Raw genomic sequence first — 18,791 nt, forward strand, 5'->3', positions numbered from 1 at the left:
TTAGCGATATTTCTCAGATGAAAGAAGGCAGTTTTTGTGACATGGGATATATGATTTTCAAAAGTTAAATTGCTGTCTAGTGTGACACCCAGATCTTTTATAGTAAAGTTAACGCTAACTTTGTATCCCTCCAATTGTAGGTCGAGCTGTGAGATCTGCTGTGTACAGAATTTAGGCCCAATTAGTAATAATTCTGTTTTGTCTGAGTTTAAGAGAAGAAAATTGTTGGTCATCCAGTCTTTAACATCTTTAATACACTCAGTTAGCTTAGACAGTTCAGACATCTCATCAGGTTTAGATGAAATATACAATTGAGGATCATCTGCATAGCAGTGAAAACTGATCCCATGTCTTCTAATAATGTCTCCCAGGGGTAGCATGTATATTGTAAACAGCAAAGGGCCTAAAACTGATCCTTGAGGCATCCCATACTTTACTGGGCTGACTTGTGAAGGCTGTCCATTAATATTCATAAACTGGTAACGTTCAGCTAAGTATGACTTAAACCATTGAAGAGCCTATCCCTGGACACCTGTAGAGTTTAAGCGATTTATGAGGATATTGTGGTCAGTAGTGTCAAATGCCGCACTAAGATCGAGTAAAACTAATAGCGAGATGCACCCTTGGTCAGCAGCTAAAAGTAGATAATTGATTATTTTCACTAATGCAGTTTCTGTACTGTGATGAGCCCTGAAACCTGACTGAAACACTTCAAAAACATACCAGCCGGAATAATAATACATGTGCATTTTGCAAATAATATTAGCCTTCTACTAACCTTTAGGAAGTATGTTGTCATCATCATTGGTGAACTGATTTTTGCTCGGGTTGGGCTGCATGGCATTCTCTAGACCCAATACTTTTGCTAGATGGGTGCATATCTGCCAAGGACTACTGAACCATTCTGGTGGACCATGCGTTCTTAATGGTTCAAACATTGTATCCTGAAGGCGGTGCTGTTGATCAGCATGATAATGCACCAATTACACACAGCACGACTACTGACAGTGTGGTTTGATGTACATGAAAGTGAAGTTCACATCACTTAAGCCCTGCACAGTCACTAGATCTAAATATTACTGAGTTACTTTTTGGTTGTTGGAGGAGCAAGCCAGAAACCGTTTGCCTCAACCAGCCTCACTTAGTGATCTGGTCACTATTCTGCAAGAAGAATGCCTCAAAGTCCCTCTGGCCCCTGAGCAGGACTTGTATCTAATAATAACAATAATAATTCCTTACATTTATATAGCGCTTTTCTAGACACTCAAAGTGCTTTACACATTCCTCATCCATCACCAGTGTGCAGCATCCACCTGGATGACACGACAGCAGCCATATTGCACCAGACCGCACACCACACACCAGCTGATTGGTGATGAGAAGAAAGAGTAATGAAGCCAATTATGATATGGAGATGGTTAGGAGGCCAGAAGGCAGATTTGGCCAGGATGCCGTGTTTAAACCCCTTCTCTTTTCCAAAGGACATCCTTTTAACGGGGCCCCAGTTTAACGTCTCATGCGAAAGACAGCACTCACTGAGCAGTATAGAGTCCCTGTCACTATACTGGGGCATTAGGACCCACACAAACCACAGCTTGGGCGCCCCCTGCTGGTCTTACTAACACCACTTCCAGCTAGCTTTCCCATGTGGTCTCCCATCCCGGTAATGACCAGGCACAGCCCTGCTTAGCTTCAGTGGGCGACCATGTGAGAGTTGCAGAGAGCTGCTGGCTATCTGTCATACTCAAGACGAACTGATGCTATATTGCTTGCAAAAGGAGGCCCTCCAGTATACTGATGAGTTATTGTGGTCTAAACCAGGCATTTCAGTGTAATTGTCCAAGCCCTATATATTGGCGCAGGTGAGCGATCACACGAACACAGATTATCAGTTTAAATCCCAACAGGGCTATTTATTTGGGAGTGGAGCAAGAAAAAAATGGTTTGTGATGTGCAGGGTAGTGAGTTCAGTGCTAAAGGGTCTGGTGTCCTCGCTGAGGGTAATGCCGGTCAGGGTGCCCAGTGAGAGAGGAGGACTCGGCGTGTTTCCAGTTGTCATCCAATCTCCTATGACGGCGTCTGTTAAATTCTCCTCTCTCAACGAGCAGCAACTCTTCCTGCTCAGCACGTGAGGAGTTTTGATTAAGGTGAGGCAGTCGTTTTTATGGCGATGTTGATGCCACACTGGCAGGTCTGCACCAAAAAAAAAAAAATAGATAGATAGATAGATAGATAGATAGATAGATAGATAGATAGATAGATAGATAGATAGATAGATAGAGTGGGTACAGAAAGTATTCAGACCCCCTTAATTTTTTTAACCCTTTGTTATATTGCAGTCATTTGCTAAAATCTTTCATGTTCATTTTTTTCCTTGATTCATGTTCACACAGCATCCCATATTCACAAAAAACACAGACTTGTGGACATGTATTTGATTTATTAAAAAAGAAAAACTGAAAAATCACAGATTGGTCCTAATTATTTATCCATTAGCTGTGACATTCATATTTAACGCAGGTGCTATCCATTTCTTCAGATCATCATTGAGATGGTTTTACACCTTCATTTGAGTTTAGCTGTTTGATTATACTGATTGATTAGGAAAGCCACACACTGGTCTATATAATACCTTACAGCTCATAATGCACATCAGAGCAAATGAGAATTATGCTGTCAAAGGAACCGCCTGAAGAGCTCAGAGACAGAATTGTGGTAAGGCACAGACCTAGTTTACAAAAGAATTCTGCTGCACTTAAGGTTCTTAAGAGCACATTGGCCTCAATAATCCTAAAATGGAGGATGGTTGGGATGACCAGAACTTTTCTTTGAGCTGGCTGTCCAGCCAGACTGAGCTATCGGGGAGAAGCTGCAGAGATATAGTTGTGAGATAGGGAGAAAGGTGTAGAAAGTTTGTTAAAAAACACCTGAAGCACTCCAAGATGGTGAGAAATAAGATTATCTGGTCCTTTGAGATTAAGATATTACTTTTTTGGCCTTAAAGCGCTGCAGTATGTGTGGAGAAAACTAGGCACTGCTCATCACCTGTCCAATACAGTCCCAATTGTGAAGCATGGTGGTGGCAGCATCATGCTGTGGGGGTGTTTTCTAGCTGCAGGGAAAGGATGATTGGTTGCAATTGAGAGAAAGATGAACGCTGTCAAGTTCAGGGATATCCTGGATGAAATCATTCTCCAGAGTGCTCAGTACCTCAGACTGGGCCGAAGCAGCTAAAATAATGGAGTGACTTCACAACAACTCTGTGAGTAAATGGGCCAGACAGAGCCATGACTTTAACACAATTGCGCATCTCTGGAGAGATCTAAAAAGGGCTGTCCATTAACATTAACCATCCAACCTGACAGAACTGAAGAGGATCTGCAAAAAGAAATGGCAGAGGATTCCCCAAATCCAGAAAAACTTGTTGCATCTTTCCCCTAAAAAACTCATAGCTGTATTAGATTAAAAGGGACTGACTAAAGGGTCTGAATACTTTGGACAATGTAATATGTAATTTTTTAAAATAAATCTGCAAAAATGGCAACAATTGTGTTTTTCTGTTGATATGGGCTGTTGTGTGTACATTTAATAAGGAAAAAAAATTATTTAAATGATGGCTGCAATAAAATGAAATGAGATGCAATATAACAAAGAGTAAAAATTTAAGGGGCACTGAATACTATATACAGTTGACGTCAGAATTATTAGCCCCCACCCCCTTTGATTTTTCATTTTCCCAAATTATGTTTAACAGAGCAAGGAAATTTTCACAGTATGTCTAATAATATTTTTTCCTTCTGGAGAAAGTTTTATTTGTTTTATTTCGGCTAGAATAAAAACTTTTTTTGGGGTCAAAATTATTAGCCCCTTTAGGCTAATTATTAGCCTTTTTTCGATAGTCTACAGCAGTGTTTCCCAACCCTGTTCCTGGAGGCACACCAACAGTACATATTTTGGATGTCTCCCTTTTCTGACCCATTAACTTCAGGTTTTGGAGTCTCTTCTGATGGTATGATAAGTTCATTCAGGTGTGTTTGATTAGGGGAAGTTGAAAATGTGTACTGTTGGTTTGCCTTCAGGAATAGGGTTGGGAAACACTGGTCTACAGAACAAACCATCATTATACAATAACTTGCCTAATTACCCTAACCTGCCTAGTTAACCTAATTAACCTAGTTAAGCCTTTAAGTGTCACTTTAAGCTGTATAGAAGTGTCTTGAAAAATATCTAGTAAAATATTATGTACTCTCAGCATGGCAAAGATAAAATAATTCAGTTAATAGAAATAAGTTATTAAAACTATTGTTTCGACATGTGTTGGGGAAAAAAAAATCTGCTCTCTGTAAACAGAAATTGGGGAAAAAATAAACGGGGGCTAATAATTCTGACTTCAACTGTGTATGTATGTGTGTGTGTGTGTATATATATATATATATATATATATATATATATATATATATATATATATATATGTATATATATATATATATATATATATATATATATATATATATATATATATATATATATATATAAAACTTCCCTGTTTGATTTGTAAAATTACATTATGTATTTTAAAAAACTTTTCAATAAGGATTATTAAAAACAAATCTTCAAATGGAAAGGTTGGTTGAATGTATATCAAATCATACTAAATCTCTTGTGTTATGACATGTCTACATGGTTTCAAAGTGCCCTCGGCAGGAAACATTAGTTTAATTAAAGGAAAAAAAACAACAAACAAATATTATGTGTTGAAAATACTAACTAACTTGAGAATGCTAACCACAAGACAGAGAAAATTACAGTCTAATGGTAACAGTGTTTGTTTGAAGGTTTTCTTTTTAATTTGTAATGATGATAATCTAATCATGCATACAGAAACAATAACCAAAATACAACTGCAATGCACTTGTACTTTTTTTTTTTAAGTTTTTTTTTTTTTTTAGTTTACAGATGTGTTTATATTGTTTAATTTGGACTGGTTGCATGTTTCTTTAAAGTGATATGTTGTTCAGTTACATACTTATGTGATATTAAAGAGTTTTAGAAGATGACTTTCCCATCATTTGTTTCTTTGTGTTCTTTTCTGGTTTAAGTAAAATTATGTAACATTTTGGAGCAAATATGCAAAATAGTAAACCAAAACTTGAAGATAAGATAGCAAATATCTCCACTGCTACTGTGAATTTTCCAGGAGAGCTGACATAAGCTGGAATGAATGTGAGCCAGACAGCACAGAATATGAGCATACTAAATGTGATGAACTTGGCTTCATTGAAGTTATCAGGGAGTTTACGAGCAAGAAAAGCTAAAATAAAACACAAGACAGATAGCAGGCCAGTATAACCCAGAACGGCCCAGAACCCCAAAGCTGAACCCAAGTTACATTCTAGGATGGTCTTTTCTCTGTAATAACTCAAATTTTTATATGGGAAAGGAGGAGATACAGTTAACCAAACAACACAGATAATCACCTGTATTAATGTTAAGAAAACAACACTGAGTCGTTGTTGTGTAGGCCCAAACCATTTCATTACATTACTTCCCGGAAGTGTAGCCCTGAAGGCCATTAACACTACTATTGTTTTCCCTAGAACACAGGAAATACAGAGGACAAAAGTGATCCCAAATGCTGTGTGACGCAACATACAGGACCACACAGTGGGGCGGCCAATGAAAGTGAGTGAACAGAGAAAACACAGTGAGAGTGAGAAGAGCAGCAAGAAGCTCAACTCTGAGTTGTTGGCTCTGACAATGGGTGTTTCTTTATGAAGATAGAACAGAAAAGAGACCATTGCTGTTAATAACAACCCAATGAAGGAGAATATACAAAGCACCATCCCCATGATTTCAGTATAAGAAAGGAATTCGATAACTTTTAATACACATTTTTCTTTTCTTTCGTTTGACCAGTATTCCACATCACACGGAGAGCAGTCACTAGAGTCTGTAAGGGGAAAAAAAGGAACAGTGTGAGGAATAAACAATTAAGTTCACTTCATAGTACTATTTTGAGAGTTAAGCAGCATGAAGTGTTCTACCAGTGTTGTTACTGATTTCGCCATCTGCACATGGAATACAGTCATAACAGCAGACAGGTCTTCCTTTTTGCACAGCCTTCCTAGTTCCATGGGGGCAGCTCTCACTGCACACGGATACAGGCAACTATGAAAAAATAAGCTGTCATATAAAAGGCCCAAAATTAAATATTTACATTTAATATATTGACATTTTTGTATTTTCTGGAACTTTATGACTCTCTGCTTTCATATATTTTAAAACAAATATGCCAAAATCATTGTTTTGAGAATTTTCCCATTACCTCAATATTTTATTTTGATACAGTAGAAACTAATACCTGTCTACTGTTATCTGCCCATAGCACATGTTCCTGATTGACCTGAAGACATTTCTCTGAAGGAAGTGAGCTGTCATAGATGCCCACATGTTTAAATTGCAGACTTCTATCCCCAGAAAGTTGCCAGTTCACAAGATCATATCTTGCCACTGGATCACCACTTGCATCAAAAAATATTTCTTCACCTGTTTTGACAGTGAATCTTACATTTTTCATATAGTTCAGTACCTGAGGGGAAATATTAGGATTATTATTACAAATTCGTTCATTCATCCCTGCATCCATCTATTATTTCACCCACCGTTTGAGGTGTGGGTTGTTTTAATTTGCTACTGTTGGAGGATTTGAAGTCTTGAAATACATTGTGTAGTGTATGTGCAACAGCATACACTGCCGTGTACACTTTATTGGCGATCCTTAGCTCTGAGGCATCAGTATATTCATTTTGTAAGTCTGCTAGTTTCTCTGAGCCAGTACACCCAACACTTCCACTGTTACTAAAAGAGCATTGAAATGTTGTTTCCCAGAATTCTTTTAAAAGTGTATTTTTTGGTTCATGATCAGGGTGCACATTCACTAGAAAATCTTGTAGGCCTACAAGTTTGACATTTGCTATAGAAAAACCCACAGCTCCAGACAGGAAACCATATTCCTTTGTTTCTGCAACAGTTCGAGATGTTATCCAAGATTCACTGCCAACCCACTGCAGCCCTGTAATGTTATGTTGTGCAATTTCTTTTAAAAGGGGGTAAAAATCTCTTAATGCAACAAAAGCTAGCACAACCCTGGCAGTGCCCTTCTTTATCACTTCTACTGTCTTAAGAAATTGATCTTGTGGATCAGTTCTTAATATGGCCTCTGAATATTCAATACAAATCCCCTCTTTTTTTGCTGCTTCCTCGAATGTTGCGATTCCATTATTGCCATAATCACTGCGACTCCTGACTGTCCCAACCCAGGTCCAGCCAAAGTGCTTAACAAGCTGAGCCAGTGCTCTGCTTTGGTAATAATCACTGGGGATTGTTCTGAAGAAGGATGCAAACCTTTTTCTGTTACTCAAGCATGCACATGTGGCAAAATGACTGATCTGCAAGAGGGGAAACAATATTTTATTCACATATTTATTCATAAGTTATTTATACAGTATAAAATTATACCGTAAATTCAATATTCATAATTGTATTAAAGAGTGTGCAACTAATTAAAAAACACTTGTCATTTCTTAATTCAACAAGATAACAAGCTAATAAGCAAGAGTTCTTACAACAGGTAAACTGAATGGACCAGCTATAGAAGCCAAGGCTATAGTGGGAGAGGAGTTGGACTCTCCTACAATGGCATTAACAGCCGGTGGTCTGGAGCAGGATGTATCACTCAAAGTCTTTTCATAACCATTCATCAAAGCCATGCCTGAGAATATAGCCTGAGCTATTGAGCCACATGAATCATATATCTTATAGCCCAAAGACACACCTGGCAAAAGCTGTGTGTTGTTATTAATCTCTTCAATGGCAAAAATCAGTGTCTGAGCAAATTTAAACTCACGCAAACTTAAACTGTAAAAATAAAGCATTATTTGTATTAAACTGTACAACGATTCAATAAATCAATCATTTTATAATATTTTATCACATTACAAACCTGATGCATGCAGTTGGCTCTGGCTTGAAACTAAAAGAATGCATCTTTAGCAGAGCACTAATGTGGATTGAGAATATTGCCCCAATGTTGATGTCTCTTTCTGCAGAAAGTAGAGGGAGTGCAGGCTGACTGAGCAGTCTGCACACTTGTGCCAAAGCTGACACACAGTTGCCACACACTATTAGCAGCAGTACTGGCAGTGACACAGTCTTCTTTGCCATGCCAATATCTATGAAGAGCAGAAACCTCTGAAGCACAACAGTGATGGTGCTGCCTTTTATTGCATCTTCAAATGTCCTTTGGGTCTGGGATTACGAACCACTTTCTCTGGTTGGCTTTTTGCACTCATGTTTAATTATGGAAATCACAAATGTGAAGTGAGACATAGAGGTAGAAAATTATCATTTTTAAATTGTTCCCTCTTTTGTTAATTTTTTTTTTCATCGACACCATGATTGAATTTACATAACCTCTTTACCATTAATTACATTAGATTAGATTCAACTTTATTGTCATTACACATGTACAAGTACAGGGCAACGAAATGCAGTTTAGGCTTAAACATGAGTGCAATAGCAGCAAGTGCAAGATATAGGTATAAGTTAAAGTGCAATTATAAAAAGAATACAGGTGATATTTACAGATGGATGTACTATAAACATTATATACAGGTTGTATTAACTTTGAACAAAGGTTTACAATAGATAAATATATGTACAGGTTGCTATTAATAAATAGAAGTATGCAGATAGAAATGAACATAATTACAAATGTACAGTGGCTATGTACAATTCGAGATGAATTAGTGCAACGTAGTGTGACTAATATGTGGAAATTTAATAGTGCAAATATTAAATAATGCAGTGTTCATGGAGAGTGTAAGTTATGAGAGTGTGGGGGTGTTTGAGGGGGGCAAAATAGTCAGTGGGGGGCAGAGTTCAGAAGGTAGACAGCTCTGGGGAAAAAGCTATTCCTCAGTCTCCTGGTTTTTGTCCAAGGGAGCCTGAAACGACTGCAGGAAGGCAGGATAGGAAATGGTCTGTAAGCAGGGTGAGAGGAGTCCTTAAGAATACTATGTGCTTGGCACAATGTTTTTTTCTGGATGTCCTCAACGGCTGGAAGTGGGGTCCCTGTAATGTGTTTGGCAGTTTTCACCACTAGCTGCAGTGCCTTATCCTCAGCAACAGAGCAGCTTCCATACCAGACTGTGACGCAGTTGGTCAGGATGCTCTCTATTGAGCAGCGATAGAAATTCACCAAGACGGCTGAAGACAGCTGGAAGTTGCTGGAACTTTTGAAGTTGCCTTAAGGAAAAAAATCACTGGTGAGCCTTCTTGACCAGGCTCGAGGTGTTGATAGTCCAGGACAGGTCTGTTGAGATGTGGGTCTACAAGTACTTGAAGGATTAGACCAGTTCAACGGCCATCCCATTGATGTGAATGGGATCATGTGAGCCTATTCGTCCCTTTCTGAAGTCCACAATAAGGTCTTGGTGGTGTTAAGGAGCAGATTATTATTTGTGCATCAAGTGGCTTTATGCCTATCTCCTCTCTGTAGGCAGTCTCATCATTGTTGCTGACTAGACCAATCACTAGTATCATCTGCAAATTTGATGAAGGTGTTGGATCTATCGATGGGCCTGCAGTCGTGGGTTAAAAGGGAGTAGAGGAAGGGGCTCAGCACACAGCCCCATGCTATACCAGTGTAGAGTGTGACAATGGTGGAGCAGCTGTGGCCTGATCTAACATTCTGAGGTCTGTTAGTCAAAAAGTCCATAACCGAGTTGCAGAGAGCGATGTTAATGTCCAGGTTTAATTGACTTAGAGAGTATGACAGTGTTAAATGCTAAGCTGATGTCAACAAACCGCATTCATGCATTAGTGTTTTATTGTGCAAGTGTGTGAATACAGAGTGCAGTACAATGGAGACTGTATATTATGTGTTCTTGTTGCCACGGTAGGCAAACTGGTGTGGGTCCTGTGTAGATGGGAGAGACTCTTTCAGATGTGCCAGGACCAACTACTCGGAGCACTTCATAATGATGTGTGTGAATGCTACAGGGCGGTAGTCATTCAGGCATGTTGGGCTAGAGTGTTTCAGCACTGGCACAATAGAGGTGTGAATACCCCAATAGAGGCTATGAATACCCCAACAAGCTGATTTGCACATGCCTTAAGGACGTGCTCAGGGTTACCGTCTTGTCCAGCAACCTTGCGTTTATTGATCCGACTCAGTGTGGTGTAAACTTCTGAAGACATGAGTATGATAGGTTAGTGGTCTGTTGAGAAAGTGATCCTGGTAGTGGGTTCTTTATTGTCTCTTTCAAAACGAGCATAAAAGTCATTAAGCTCGTTTAAGGACACACTTGTGGCTGTGGAATGGCTGGGTTTGTAGTTGCTAATGGCCTGGATGCCCTGTTACATGCGCCAAGGATCAGTGTTGGAAAACTGCTCCTCTAGCTTTAGCTTGTAACAACAGTGCATGGTCTTTTTGATGCGCATCTCAAGATTAGCCCTGGAAGTGCTGTAGGCCTGTGCATCACCTGATCTGAACTCAGTGTTGCTTGCCTTCAGTAGGAGGCGCACCTCCTTGTTCATCCATGGCTTTTGATTTGAGTATGTGGTGATCTGCTTTTGGGTTGTAACACTGTCTATGGTGGTGTTGATGTATTCCATAACAGAGGAAGTGTAACTGTCTATGTCGAGTGAGAGCCACAGGTGGCCTGGGAAGCAAACATACTCCAGTCTGTGCGTTGGAACCTGTCCAGAAGTGCGGCGTCTACCCCCATTGGCCACACTTTGATGGTCCCCACTGATGGCTTCACACGGTTGATGAGTGGTGAATACTTGGGGGTAAGGAACAAAAATAGGTGATCTGATGGGGGAGAGGGGTCACAGCATAGGCTTCAGCCATTGTGTGAGTATACATGGTCCAAAGTTTTGTTTCCCCTTGTATAACAGAAAATGTTTTGATGAAATTCGGAAAGCACTGCCTTAAGTTTAAGAAATCCCCCGTAACAATAATCTTGGAGAGTTTATTATACAGAACACGTGCGTCAGTCAGCAAGCAGGCTACACATTCAGAAATTATGACGATGCACAGCTTTTAATGGAAAAAAAGGGAATGCAGATGTTTTTATATTATATTCAAACCAAAATAAAGCAAAAACACAATTCTTTTAAACAGCTCTTGCAGTTCTATCACTTTTAAGATTAGCTGTGCTGACGGTATTTTCACTTTGCATAGAAAGATTAAACATAAGGGGGAAGTATTGGAAAATGAAACGAGATGATAGTCATTACAGGAAAACTTTGAATATTATGGAGTCTGGATTTGAGAAGCACTGGCCTGAATCAAGCGCTGAATGCATCTTTCTCTGGCTCAGAGCCAAAGCGCAAAACTTTGAATCTGGCAGTTATTTGCGGATGTATTGACACCAATATAAACAACAAAACAATATCTTTAGTATGTATAAACATCGTCCCTTCGATATGAATATAAAATTCAAGTAAAGCTCTTACCTTTCTTTGTTTTCTTTCAACACGTCGGTAGAAGACAAATTGTTGCTGATTTTGAAGACAATAATGTCCTAGATCTAACCACCCATTGTGTGATATGGCTATATCTCGTTACACGTTTAAGGTAAAGACATGCTGCTGCTGCCTGCCGGTGAGGTGCGGTGGCGGAAATAAATGCTGGCACTGGCAGCAAGATAGTTCGCTAAATTTGTGTTATAGTTTCATACTGTTATTTATTAATCTTTTAATTTGTGTTGTGAATGATGTGGACTCGACTGGACTCCAATTAAAACTGTACTCCAGTCCGGACTACTGTTCTGCACGAACAGACCTGAAATAAGCAGGAAAAATACTGCAAAACTTCAGAAACTGGAGAGACGCTGAGCCTCGCAATGTCGCCATCTTGGTCCAGTAAATCATCTCTCAGTTATGTGTGGTTTATGTTTTGCTATATAGTGAATATAACAAAGTTAGAGTCTTCATATTCTTTCATCTGTGTACCTTTATTGCCTCACATCCTACTTGCAGCGACAGAAGACCCCAGACTGTTGAGTGTTTTGTAGTTTGTTTGTTTTTTCAGGTAACAATAAAAATTGAGAACAATATTTTTGGAAGCATCCCATATGACAAAGTATCCAGTGTCATAACTGTGGTCCTTATGACTGTACCAATGATCTCCTTCCAGGCACTTCTCCGCCCAAGGGTCGCCTTTATTCCCTCTCTGGTCTTGAAAGAGAGGCCATCGACAAGTACGTTCAGGAGTCCCTCCATGCTGGCCTCATCCGCCCCTCTTCATCTCCTGCTGGCACTGGATTCTTTTTTGTTAAAAAGAAGGATGGCTCCCTGCGTCCCTGTATTGACTACAGGGGCCTTTACGAGGGATCACAGTCAAGAACAGGAACCCCTTACCTCTCATGTCATCTTTCTTTGAATTATTGCAGGGAGCCAAGGTCTTTACCAAGCTAGACCCCCGCAATGCCTACCATCTGGTACGAATCCGTGAGGGGGATGAGTGGACGACAGCCTTTAACACACCCACGGGACACTAGGAATACCTGGTCCTTCCTTTTGGTCTGACCAACTCCCCGCTGTCTTCCAGGCCCTGGTCAACGACCTGCTGAGAGACATGGTTAATAAGATAACTGGAGAACCAACTCTATGTAAAAGTGCGAGTTCCACTCCTCGTCAGTTATGTTCCTGGGGTATGTCATTTCAACTAATGGGATTAAAGCCGATCCTGCTAAGGTAAGGGCCGTGGCAGAGTGGCCAGTCCCTGACACCTGCAAGGCACTGCAGCGATTCCTGGGCTTCGCCAACTTCTATAGGCGATTCATCAGGAATTTTAGTTTGATTGCTGCACCCTTAACGGCTCTAACCTCCACCAAGGTACCGTTCTGTTGGAATTTGAAGCCTCAGGCGGCCTTTGATGACTTAAAGTCCCGTTTCATCTCTGCCCATGTTCTCTCCATTCCAGATCCTGAATGGCAGTTCATTGTTGAGGGATGACTCCGATGTCGGGGTAGGCGCGGTCCTGTCTCAGCGTTTTCTCAAGGATGGGAAGGTGCATCCCTATGCCTTTTTCTCCCATCGGCTGAGCCCAGCAGAGCGTAACTACGATATTGGCAACAATGAACTGCTGGCAGTCAGGTTGGCCTTTGGGGAGTGGCGCCACTGGTTGGAGGGATCAATGCAGCCCTTTTTAGTCTGGACGGATTACGAAAACCTTGAGTACATACGTTCAGCCAAGAGGTTGAGTTCTCGCCAGGCTCGCTGGGCACTCTTCTTTGGACAACTTAATTTCACTCTCTCATACCGGCCTGGAAATAAAAATGTCAAACCGGATGCTCTCTCCTGCATATTTGTGTCCCCTGAGGAGGCTCCACCAGAGACCATCCTCCCCAGGGAAGTAATAGTGGGGTCTCTTTCCTGGGACATTGAGCGGCAGGTGAGGGAGGCCGGTGGTGAGAGTGAGATGCCAAGAGAGTGTCCCAGGGATCTTTTATTTGTTCCTGCTGCGTTGCGTCCAGAGATCCTCCAGTGGGGACACTCGTCCAGATTAACCTGCCACCCAGGAATTAGGAGGTCGCTGGCTGCCATGCGTCAGCGATTTTGGTGGCCCTCTATGGCCACGGATGTCAGGCAGTTTGCGTTGGCTTGCTCAATTGTGCTCAGAACAAGACCTCTAACCGTCCTCCTGTCGGTCTGCTTCAGCCAGCGTCACTGGGCTTCCCCCCTCAAGAGGTAACAGCATCATACTCATGGTGGTGGAGCGCTTCTCCAAAGAGGCCCATTTTATACCCTTGGCTAAACTTTCCTCAGCCAAGGAAACTGCCCAACTGGTGATTGACAATGTCTTCCGCATTCATGGTCTGCCAGTAGATATAGATTCTGATAGGGGTCCCCAGTTTGTTTCCCTGTTTTGGAAGGAGTTCAGCCGACAGATCAGGGCCTCTACGAGTTTGTCGTCAAGGATTCCATCCCCAGACCAATGGACAGTGTGAGCGAGCAAACCAGGATCTCGAGAGAGCCCTGCGCTGCCTGGCCTCCCAAAATCCTAGTTCTTGGTGTACACAGTTGACCTGGATTGAATATGCCCACCATGAATGAATATGTCACCATTTCAGTGTGCGGTTGGTTACCAACCACCTCTGTTTCCCTCACAAGAAACCGATGCTTTCAACCTTGTCAGCCTTGGCCATTGTCCAGCAGTGCCGCCGCACCTGGAGGAAAGACCTCTAGACGAACCAAATCAGCGGCTGATCGCCTCCGGGTTCCCCCTCCTCATTATGTCTGTGGTCAAAGAGTATGGTTGTCTACCAAGGACCTGCCTCTCAGGGTGACCTCTCGTAAGTTGGCACCCAGGTTCATTGGCCCATACAGGATCACAAAAGTGTTGAGCTCAACACTGGCGATTCGGCTCAAGCTCCCTCCTGCTCTTGGTCAGGTTCATCCTGTTTTTCATGTGTCCAGGGTTAAACCTGTGTTTACCTCTACCCTTAACCCTGTTACCCCCCCCCTGACACCCCCCCATCTAGTGGATGGCTTTCCTGTTTATTCTGTCAGGAGTTTACTAGATGTCAGACGTCGTGGCAGGGGTTTCCAGTACCTTGTGGATTGGGAGGAATATGGTCCAGAAGAGAGGAGCTGGGTTCCTGCCCGGGACATCTTGGATCAGACCTTGATTGAGGACTTCCGCCGGCGACAAGGTGAACCCTCCCTAGGTCGCCAGGTGGCGTCCCTGGGGAGGGGGGTACTGTCATAACTGTGGTCTGATCTGTCCCACTCTTGTCTACGTGTTGTTGTTGTTTTGTGTCAGAGCTTGTGAGCTTTGTTTTGACAGCTCACATGTGCTCCATTGTCACTTGTTTCCCCACCCTCTCGTTCACCCATTACCACTAATTCCTCACCTGTTTTCATTCACCCAGTAATCAGTATCCCTTTTATATTTTCCTCGTGTCCTCTGTCTTGTGCCAGATCGTTGTGTTCGCTGCTTGATCACACACGATCCAGCTTGCATCTTTTGTCTAATTAAGCCAGCTTACCGCTCTTGTTTAGTTTGATTATATCTAGTCTTGTCTCGTCTTGTTTGGAAGCTCCAGTGCTGTTTTCGCCTTATCTCTTTTAGTTTTTATTTTTTCCTTTGTCTCTCCCCTGTATGTTAGAGTGCCCTGCTTACAGTGATCATCTCTGTGCTCACTTTCTACGGCTCCTGCGCTCTGGATGGTTTCCAGTCTCCAACTTTCTCTGTCAGCTGATCTAGAAAGCGACCGCCGCCAGCGATCGCAGCTCGCGGCTGTGTTGATCCAAACTTTCGCCGGCGGGCATCTCCTTTGTCTGACTGATCCTCACTGGTTTGAACTACCCACTGCTCACCACCGCCACCTGCTGGACCGTCCCCTTACTGCTCGCACCGCTCATTTCTCACCTGTATAAATAAAACTAACTGTTGCCTGCAATTGAATCCGATCTCTTCCTTGACACCCAGATCCTACACTCCACTTGTACTACTACACATGCATTAACTGCATTCAGACTGCAGGAGGTTTCCCAGGATCGTTTCTGTGGTTCTTTGTTTTTGATGGTACTAGCCCCATTTCTGAACTAGCGGACAACCAGCCAATACCCCACTTCTCAGAACATCAACCAGAGCCCACCGCAGACAGAAAGCTGCCTGTCACAATATATCATCAACTGAAGAGATAGAGTTGGTCATTGCACTGGAACTCTGCAGTTCATTTGATGACCAGGTGTTTGACCTGACAACAATAGTCATTAAGGGAGTTTAAATGTGCAGTATGTAAGTTTGAAACCCAATGGTTGAACTAGGAATTGCATTATTGGATCAAAACAGACGCAAGTGCAGTTTGCCAGATTGAAGACAGGAGCAAGTGATTTAAACTGTGTTCTAAATAAAAGCAACGGCACACAATAGAAGGAATATTTTCCATATTAAAAGGAGTTTTTGTCCTAACCAACACCTCGAATTGATATTTTAGAAATGGCTTTTATTTCTCACAGGTGGACAACTTAAAACTACGACAATGATCAACTCAGGTAAACCTCATATGCTTTATTCAATGTTAATGCTAACAATTTGAGTTTGAATGCCATTTTACGTGACATGAAAGCAACAGCAGATAGTTCACCTCAGATCTTGAAAATAAAATAAACAGTTTGAAATTGATCTTTAGAACTAAACACTGTGTTAGGGAAGACATGATCGAACACCCAAAAAGGGGGGAGAGCAAGGGGAGACACCGGCGGCTGGTCAGTGGCCAATCATAAATAATCAGTAACACCTGGATTTTCTAGTGATTGGGCCCGAGAGACACCCTCATAAGAGGAGGAGGAAAAGCAGCCAAGTCAGAGAAGAGCCTGACATCAGAGACTTAACACACACTCACGTACGCACGAAAGCCAGCACAGAAACTCTAATAAATATTTGTGCCTAACTGATATCGCCGACCCTATCTTCTTCTTCCCACCAAACGAACTTTACTACAGTGGTGCTCATCCAGAGACTGCTAGACCAGGGGATCTGGCCCGCATCAACACCTGCCGCGCACCACCCCATCTCCATTCAGAAAATGGGGCCTCAGGATGACACGGAATTGTTCCTGGACCTCTTCGAAAAGATGGCGGAGGCGTGTGGCTGGCTGCGAGCCGAGTGGCCGGTAAGAGTCACCCCGCTGCTGTCGGAAGCCCAGATCGCCGCGCAGCAACTACCAGCCCAGAAACTTCTGGAGTACGCTAACCTGAAGCAAGCCATGCTCCAGCGGGCCCTTTGTGTTCGCCCAGCAGCTCTGGGATGCCTGCCGCAGATGGCTGATCCAGGATGGCCAGGACATTGATCAGGTGGTGGATGCTGTGGTGCTGAAGCAGTTCCCGAACATCAGAGTGGGACAAGTGCCACCGGCCCACTGATCTTGAAACGGAAAGCTGGCGGAGGATCACATAGTAGCAAGATCCAGGGTCGGCGATTAAACATCCCTCTCTCCTCTCTCTCGCCCTACTTTTACTCTCTCCGGCCCAATCGATTGGACCAACTGGTCCCGGCGGTGAAGTGGTGAGGTCTGGGCTGACTTGTTGGCGGTGCGGGGGCAAGGATCATACGCCTGAGAATTGCACCGCAATGGAGGAGGGGGATTTGATCCGAGTGCCCGACTCCCTGGTTGTTGCCCCCGGTCAGATACCGGTGAGTATAAAGGGGGATAAATATCAGACCTTGGTGGATTCAGGAAGTAACCAAACCTAAATCCACCAATGCCTGGTGCAAGACACGGCATTGGATAAATTTCGCACAGTTAGGGTGAGGTGTGTGCACGAGTTTGTAATTCACTACTCGCCAAAGGCTGTAGAAATCCAATTTTGGGGAAAAAAACTGCATGGAGGTAGCGGTTAACCCGCACCTCAAGCACCCACTAATTTTGGGAACCAATTGGCCTGATTTTAATAAACTATTAGGAGTTTTGACAGTGGGTGCTTCTTGAAAAAAAGGATCGACGGCTAGGGGGTGACCGCTCAGCTGGGGGAATCCCTGGCGATATAGTCACATGCTGACTCAGAGGGAGGGCTGGAAATCTTCCGGTGTAAAGACTTCCCTCTAGAGCAGTCGCGTGATGACACGCTAAGACTAGGGTCAGAAACCTTTTTTCAGCAAAGAGTGATTTCTGTTTTTTTGGCAAATGCGTTTTCTTAAAAAAGCCACGTGACATATCTATATATATATATATATATATATATATATATATATATATATATATATATATATATATATATATATATATATATATATATGTTGGTAGCATTATCTGATGGGTAGGATAAATTGTCAGGTCACCGGTACATGATGTTACTTAGCGATTACAGTAAAAAAAAAAACATGAAATATCACTATTCAGTTTACCAACACTACCGACATTAAATTCATTTCACTATTATCATAATAGTATTATGTGCCAAGCGAAAATGACTCACTCTGTCTAATCTTCAAGATGAGCCCACAGTTACCTCTTCCATCATTTTCAGGATTACTTGAGATCGCTTTGCTTCTGTCTCCTGATCCATTCACACAGTTTCATCTTCTTTTGATCAGGCTCATAATCAGATTTACTCGTGTTTAAAGAGCCCATATTATGGGTTTTTGAAAATGCCCTTCCATGTAGTGTGTAACATAGCTCTAAGTGAAGTGAAATATCCAGCTAAGGCTTAAATCTGAAAGTGTACAGTGTTTAAAACTATTGATTCATCTATAAAAGAGTCGACTCATAGTGCTTCAAACGAGTTGTCTTGATAACGAGTCATTAGGTGTTTTGTGATGACGTGACTACGAAACACAAGCAAACCCGGGAGATTTGAAACCTGCGGCCCCGCCCACTAACAAAAAAAAGCCCCCCCCCACACACACACACACACACACAGAGACACACAAAGACACTGGTCGAATGAAGTCACGCTGTGCAGATGGATATTATTGACAGTCTAATTAAAGATGAAACCTCAGCAATATAGCCCAGCCTTGAGCAGACCGAGTGCTTCTGGAAATTACATGCTTAAAAAGAAGACTTCATCGGTTTGTTAAAGGAAGGATCAGTAAAGACTGTCAGAATGTGGATCAGTGCATCATGGATCAGTTTCTTCCCCCATTTCACAAGTGTAAGTACGTGCGATTAAAACTGTTGCCTCGTTTACTCTAGCTTGCAAATTATGTATTTAGTTGTGTTTTGTTACTTGTTACCGCGTGTACTGTATCAGGTTAACTCTTTATTTTC

General features: G+C 42.2%; 1 protein-coding gene across 1 annotated transcript; it reads right to left on the reverse strand.

Moving 5' to 3' along the window:
• Positions 1-5,036: 5,036 nt before the first annotated feature.
• Positions 5,037-8,223, reverse strand: LOC130245616 (extracellular calcium-sensing receptor). Its single transcript, XM_056478369.1, has 6 exons — positions 8,003-8,223; positions 7,626-7,917; positions 6,663-7,448; positions 6,362-6,589; positions 6,045-6,168; positions 5,037-5,950 (listed from the first exon to the last, which is right to left on the reverse strand). Exons 1-6 carry the CDS (start codon positions 8,221-8,223, stop codon positions 5,037-5,039), a joined length of 2,565 nt encoding a protein of 854 aa, XP_056334344.1.
• Positions 8,224-18,791: the final 10,568 nt, after the last annotated feature.

The sequence above is a fragment of the Danio aesculapii genome, chromosome 18 (genome assembly GCF_903798145.1).
Source record: "Danio aesculapii chromosome 18, fDanAes4.1, whole genome shotgun sequence".
Classification (NCBI taxonomy): domain Eukaryota; kingdom Metazoa; phylum Chordata; class Actinopteri; order Cypriniformes; family Danionidae; genus Danio; species Danio aesculapii.